Source organism: Colobus angolensis, unplaced genomic scaffold (assembly GCF_000951035.1).
Source record: "Colobus angolensis palliatus isolate OR3802 unplaced genomic scaffold, Cang.pa_1.0 Scaffold416, whole genome shotgun sequence".
NCBI classification, from domain to species: Eukaryota; Metazoa; Chordata; class Mammalia; order Primates; family Cercopithecidae; genus Colobus; species Colobus angolensis.
This window is the reverse complement of record NW_012117555.1, coordinates 795,926-802,346: the sequence shown is the minus strand read 5'-3', so window position 1 is coordinate 802,346 and position 6,421 is coordinate 795,926. Positions and strand designations below refer to the sequence as shown.

Here is a 6,421-nt window from a genome sequence, read left to right as displayed (position 1 = left end):
TAGAGACGGGGTTTCACCATATTGGCCAGGCTGGTCTTGAACTCCTGACCTTGTGATCCGCCTGCCTCAGCCTCCCAAAGTGCTGTGGTTACAGGTGTGAGCCACCGCGCCCAGCTGAGAGTTTATTTCTTCGATGTATGTTAACTTCAGCTGAGGCTCCTGTGTGCCTCTGTTTCATGGCCTTTGGGTGTCGGCCATCCTCTACTGAACGTGGTCCCTGAAGCTGCAGGGACTGTGCAGGGCCAGGTGTTCAGGCCAAGTGTCCAGCGGGGGCAGCTGATTCTAGGCACAGCAGGTCCTCTTCGCCTGCCCTGCCCTGGACCCTCTCTTGGCCCACTTTTCTGAGTAAATTTCAGGCCCCCATGGCCAGTTGGGGCCCTAGTGTGGGTCAGGCCCTCAGCCTGGTGCTGCCTTCTGCCTTTCTTCCTTTGTGGGTTCAATGTGGAACGCTTTGCGTCAGTGGGACTTCTGCTGCAGGGCCTGGGTGGTGCAGGTGTCGTCGGGCAGATGGGACAGGTTTCCGTTCTGATGGTGCCTCTCTCCCCTTCCTCCCGCTCGGCAGTACTTAGGTTCTTCCTTCAGAAAGGATTTCCCCATGACTTGAAGAGCAGGCTCTCACATGCAGGCCCGAAACCTGCTCAGCCTCCCCGTGGCCCTGAGCCTGTCTATCGAAGGCCCCGCCTCGCCCGCCAGCGGCTCCTGACCTCCCGCCTTGCTCTGAGCCTTTGCCTCGTGGGCACTCACTGGCCCCGTGGGTTTGCTGCTGGAGTTCAGGGGGGACCTCGCGTCCCTGTGAGCTCATGGTTCTTGCTCTTGCTTTTGTAGCCCAGGCTGGAGTACAGTGTCGCGATCTCAGCTCACTGCAAGTTCTGCCTCCCAGGTTCAAGCTTCTCCTGCCTCAGCCTCCTGAATAGCTGGGATTACAGGTGCATGCCACCACGCCCGGCTAGTTTTGTACTTTTAGTAGAGATGGGGTTTTACCATATTGGCCAGGCTGGTCTCAACCTCCTGACCTCAGGTGATTCACCCGCCTTGGCCTCCCAAAGTGCTGGGATCACAGGCGTGAGCCACCACGCCCGGCCTCGAGCTCTTTTTTCCGCAGACTTTCATTCTCAGCGTCTAAAGGACTAAGTTCCCCAGAGATGGACCTGGGTGTCGTAACTGCTTCCAGGGGTCTCAGGGACACAGGTGGGACCCCGATGAGCAGGAAGAGACGCACATCAGGGCTGGGTGGGTGACTCCCACGCTGGGGGACCCCGATGTGCACGTCGGGGGGTGGGTGACTTCCACACTGCTGACAGTGACAGGAACCAAGGATGCAGCTCAGGGTCAGATGCCTTTTCAAGTTAAACCTTAGATCAACCACTTCAGTGTATTACAGAAGTGTTTTTGCTACCCAGGAAGGTAGTTGAGTTCACTCGGAATTCCTGAGTCAGCCAGGCTGTTTCTCTGAAAGTGGTTGCTTGTCCCCGACCATCTGGGATGGCTCAGATGCGCTCCCGCAGACCACGGAGCTCATCTTTGGGGACGCAGTCTCTCTTTTTGGGACAGTGAGCCCCCTTCCTTGGGAACCCCTGAGGCCAGGCATGACCACTGTGAATGGTGGGAGGGTGCTCCACCCTGAGGACCCCAGAGGCTCCTGCGGCCCCTTCTTAGGACTGCTGGGGCCTGTGTGTGTCAGCGTTCGCCCAAGGCCCCCTTTCAGCTGGGCTGGATGCCGAGTGCCTTCAGGCCTCATCGTGCCTCCACCGTCCCGTAGGCAGCGAGGCTGTAGCATCTCCCGCCTCAACTGTCTTGCCCTGTTGGTCTTTGTGTCAGTGTTTTCCAGCCCGATTGCTGCTGCAGCTTCGTTTCTTTTTCTTTTTGAGACAGAGTCTTGCTCTGTTACCCAGGCTGGACTCACTGCAATCTCAGCCTCCCGAGTAGCCGGGATGACAGGCATGTGTCACCACGTCTGTCTAATCTTTGCATTTTTAGTAGAGACGGGGTTTCTCCATGTTGGCCAGGCTGGTCTCGAACTCCTCGACCTCAGGTGATCCGCCCACCTCGGCCTCCCAAAGTGCTGGGATCACAAGTGTGAGCCACCGCGCCCAGCCTGAAGCTTCCTTTCTTTGGGTTTTCCAGTGTTCTTGACTGTTGTAGCTGAGCTAGACTTGGGACTTGGTTTCTGGGTTTGCTCTGTCTCTACTGAAGGGCTGAGGTTTCGGAGCCAGCACTGCTTGGGGAGCAGAGGGCGGAAGGAGGATCCGACTGCAGACACACAGTGACTGAGGCCAAGGGCAGCTCGGGCCGCGCCAGCGGCAAGGGAAGAGGTCTGGGTAGAAGGCTTCAGATGCTGGGGGGAGGGTGGGGGTGTCCTGCAGGCCTTGGGTCTTTTCGCAGAGTTGGGGCTCAGCGAGGAGCAAGCGCCTGCCATCTCCCGCTTTGTTTTCTGTGGGACCTGCTAGGACAGTGAGGCCCCTGGCTCACCAGGGCATGGCTCACCCCTTACAGCTGTCCAGGCCTGCGTCCCGGCTGCCCCTGCTGTGGGGCAGGGAAGGGGGCTGGGTGTCCAGGACACAGGCACTTCTAGGGTTCATACACAGATGCTTTTCTCTGACATTCCTTAACTCCCATGTGTAGCTATACACAGAATGGGATTTTACATATGCTGGACAGAAATAAGAGAATCAAGCCCCGACCAGAAAGGTTCCAGAACTGCAAAGACCTGTTTGATCTGATCCTCACTTGTGAAGAGAGAGTGTATGACCAGGTGGTGGAAGGTGAGGAGGTGGCTGTGCTGGGCTGGGCTCCAGCAGCTCTCACAGGGTCTGGGGATGCCTGCGGGGCCCCACCCTGACCAGCACAGCCCATCTAGAGTGGCGGGGGCGGGGGCCAGACCTGTGTGCAAAACACCCTGGAAGGCAGGCAGGGCCGCTGGTCACTGAACCACCCGTGTGCTGGCTGCGGCCTTTCATGGGCTTGAGGGGCCTTTTTTTTGTTTGGTGGTTTTTTTTTTTTTGAGACGGAGTCTTGCTCTGTCACCCAGGCTGGAGTGCAGTGGCGCGATCTCAGCTCACTGCAAGCTCCGCTTCCCAGGTTCAGGTGATTTTCCTGCCTCAGCCTCCCGAATAGCTGGGACTATAGGTGTGAGCCAACACGCCCAGCTAATGTTTGTATTTTTAGTAGAGACAGGGTTTCACCATGTTGGCCAGGATGGTCTTAAACTCCTGACCTCAAGTGATCCACCCGCCTTGGCATCCCAAAGTGCTGGGATCACAGGCGAGAGCCACTGCGCAGGGTCCATTTTTCACACGAATCGACCCTCAAGCTGGCGTGGAGCAGGGAGGGCTGGTCTTTAATGACGGGGAAGGGCTGCAATGCCAGCTGCGTTTCACTCCAGGACTGGCTGGTGGGTGGGGAGTCCCAGACCAGCTTTTGCTGAGTTGGAGATTTGCTGAGGTTTCCGCGAACCATCAGCTGCCTTCGGTTTGAGGCTCAGTCTTTGTGCTCCCCAATCTGCAGAGTCCAGAAACCACTGGAGCTGGGCTGGGCTGGGCTAGGGGCCGGCAGAGCCAGGGACTCAGCCACATTGACTGCCTGTTACCTGGTTCTGGAGCCTCTGACGTCTGTGTCACCTTGTCCCAATCAGATCTGAATTCCAGAGAACAGGAGACCTGCCAGCCCGTGCACGTGGTCAATGTGGACATCCAGGACAACCACGAGGAGGCCACCCTGGGGGCGTTTCTCATCTGTGAGCTCTGCCAGTGTGTGAGTACCCGGCGGGCGCCCTGCGGAGCCGAGGCCGTGACAGAGGGGCGTGGCCGAGGCCTGAGGCTGGCCCTGTTGCTTGGGGCGGGGTCTCCGCTCAGCTCGCCTGTGTCAGGGGTGCCCACTGGTAGTTTAGAGTCACTCCCCAGCTTTGGCACAGGAGCCCCCCCGCCCATGCCCTCTGCTCAGCGGAGAGGGGCTGCGCAGTGACCTGCCCAACACGGGCTTAGTCCGCCTCCCAGGACACAGGCTCCAGGGAATGCCTGGTACTTTGCCTCTTCCCCTTGGTGGACACAGCCCTGCTTCAGCGAGCAGAGCACGGAGCTCTCCTGGGTGTGGTGCGGTCAGAGGTGTGCCCCACGTGAGCCTGGAGGCTGCCAAGGGCGCTGTGTCCGCCGTCCACCCCTGGACTTGGCCTTCTGCACACCTGCCTTCCCCCGTGGGCCCTGCGTGTCCCCCTTGCACAGAGGGGCCAGGGGCACCCCAAGGCTTCTGTCGCCACCCTGCTGTGGCATGGAGGTGCTGGGCTGAGATGAAAGGACCTGCCTGAGGAGAGCCCCGCGCACCGTCCCGCCTCTGCCTCTGTGATCTGTGATTTGATCAACTGAAAGAAAAACAGGACAGCTTCACCGAGAGAAAACGGTGTTTGGAAAGCCAGGAGCCAGGCGGGCGGGCGCTGGGAGAAGCTGCCGTGTGGCTGCAGGCTCCTGCGCTCTGCCTGCCCACCCCGCATGCCTCCCGGTCCAGCGTGGATGTTGAAGCGCCAGGGATGGTCTTCACGATCGCCTGGCAGGAGAAAAGGCCATAGGGAAAATCTCGTCCCAGAAGTTGTTGCGTGATTTCTGCTTGGGTCACGTTGGCCAGAGCTGAGTCACGGGCCACTCCTTGCGTAGAGGCACTGGGCGCTGTCCCAGGTTGGGGACCAGGGTCAGTGGAGATGGCGAGTAACGAGCTGCCAGTGCCAGGGCAGGTGTGCTCAGGAGCCGGGCCTGCGCACTCCAGGGCAGCAGCCTTCAGCCAGGGGCTCTGGTGGATGGAGGCCAGGATGCCGCCAGGACGCTCCAGTGGCCAGGCTGCCCCCACCACAGGGCATGGGTCAGGGTCCTCTCTGGGCCTCTGGACACCGCACCTTTCCCTGCCCCCGTTTGCTCGTTGGCGCTGTGGAAGCATTGGCGGTGAGGGCGCGCTGGTGGTGAGGGCTGGTCGGCCCCGCTGTGTGCGTGTGGGCCTGAGTCCTGGCCTGCAGGTCTCAGTGCTGGGCGCCTCTCAGAATCCAGCTCCACGCTCCTCCCAGCTTCAGGTTCTGTGAGGGTCGGTGGGGAGGTGGGGGCTACCTCCTGCTCCACACCAGGTGAGGGCCTGGGGCTGCCCAGGAAGCTCCCCCCTTGCAGCCTCCAGCCATCCTTAGGAGGCAGCAGTGGTGGGGTGAGGGCCTGCCCGCCACCCTGGTTTTTGCTGGCTCAGGCCTGGCGTTTCCCTGGCGATCCAGGTGTTGAGGGGGAGCAGACAGGCGGGAGTGGGCAAGGCCCTCACGACGGTGCTGTCCTTGCAGATCCAGCACACGGAAGACATGGAGAACGAGATTGACGAGCTGCTGCAGGAGTTCGAGGAGAAGAGCGGCCGCACCTTTCTGCACACCGTCTGCTTCTACTGAGCCCAGCGCCCGCCTGGAGCCGCCTTTGGAGCTTCCTGTTCATACTTTTTCCTTCCTGGCATTTGTTTTTACTTACAGGTGTTCTGCTGGTGACGGTAGCATTACCCAAATAAACTGTGCATATGAAATGGGAGAGGAGATGCCAGAGGCCAGATTAAACCAATCAAGTTTTTTCTTTCCCAGTTTTACTTATGAGCGGGATATTGATTATAAAGTTTTTCTTCTTTAACCAGAAAGGAAAGACGATGGTTTGTGCACTTCCCGACGTACCTGTGTCTCCATGTGCCTGCCTTCCCTCCCTCCTCCCCACCCGGCTGGACTGTACACAGCCCTGCTGCGGCGTGTTGGGAATGACCTGGAATTGTCAATAAACAGATGCTGCTGTCATTGTGCCTGGTCCTGAATTCCTGACCCGACCCTCGCGCCTGAGGAGGTGGCAGAGGCCTAGCCCTGCCGACCACTGCTTGGCAGGTGTAGCTCAAACCTCGCGTTGCTGACGGGGCCTGGGCCAGCCCGGATCAGCTGTGCCCCAAGGCCAGCTGCTGGGGAGGCTGCGCCGGGAGGATGGAGGCTGCAGTGAGCCTGGATGGCACCAGGTCCCAGGCTGGGTCCCAGGCATAGCTTCCTGCTGACTTACTGCTCCAAGGGAGGCGGTGGCCTCCTGGGTGTGAAACATGGTCTCACTGGTTGTGGATGAGAGTTTGGCCTCAGGACCCTGAGCCAGGAACAGCCAGAGCTGACTGGTGGCCACTGGGGCCTCTGAAGGGCAGGCGTCCCGACCCATGGGGCTGGGCTGAACCCCTCTTCCCGGCCCACAGCTCCTGCGCCGCCTCTCTCCATTGAGGATTCCAGGGGTCATCCCGTCCCTGCCCTGTGACCCCCATCTCTGGCCCCACGGCCGCGGGGTTGTCACGACCTTGCAGACCCCACCCTGGAGGCATGTGCTTTCCAAGTGGGCTGGTGCAGCCCCGCAGCCGGCGACCAGGGATTCCAGGAGGGAGGGCGGAGCAGTGGGGC

At 60.1% G+C, this 6,421-nt stretch overlaps 1 protein-coding gene across 1 annotated transcript in view; it reads left to right on the top strand.

The window, feature by feature from the left end:
• The window catches only part of SSU72 (SSU72 RNA polymerase II CTD phosphatase homolog (S. cerevisiae)), a 34,942-nt gene extending 29,151 nt beyond the window's left edge, over positions 1-5,791 (top strand). The window contains exons 3-5 of the mRNA XM_011956420.1: positions 2,623-2,762; positions 3,632-3,750; positions 5,303-5,791. Coding sequence (XP_011811810.1) covers positions 2,623-2,762; positions 3,632-3,750; positions 5,303-5,404 — 361 coding nt within the window. The 3' untranslated portion in view covers positions 5,405-5,791. The remainder of the gene's footprint in view (positions 1-2,622; positions 2,763-3,631; positions 3,751-5,302) is intronic.
• The last annotated feature ends 630 nt before the right edge of the window (positions 5,792-6,421 follow it).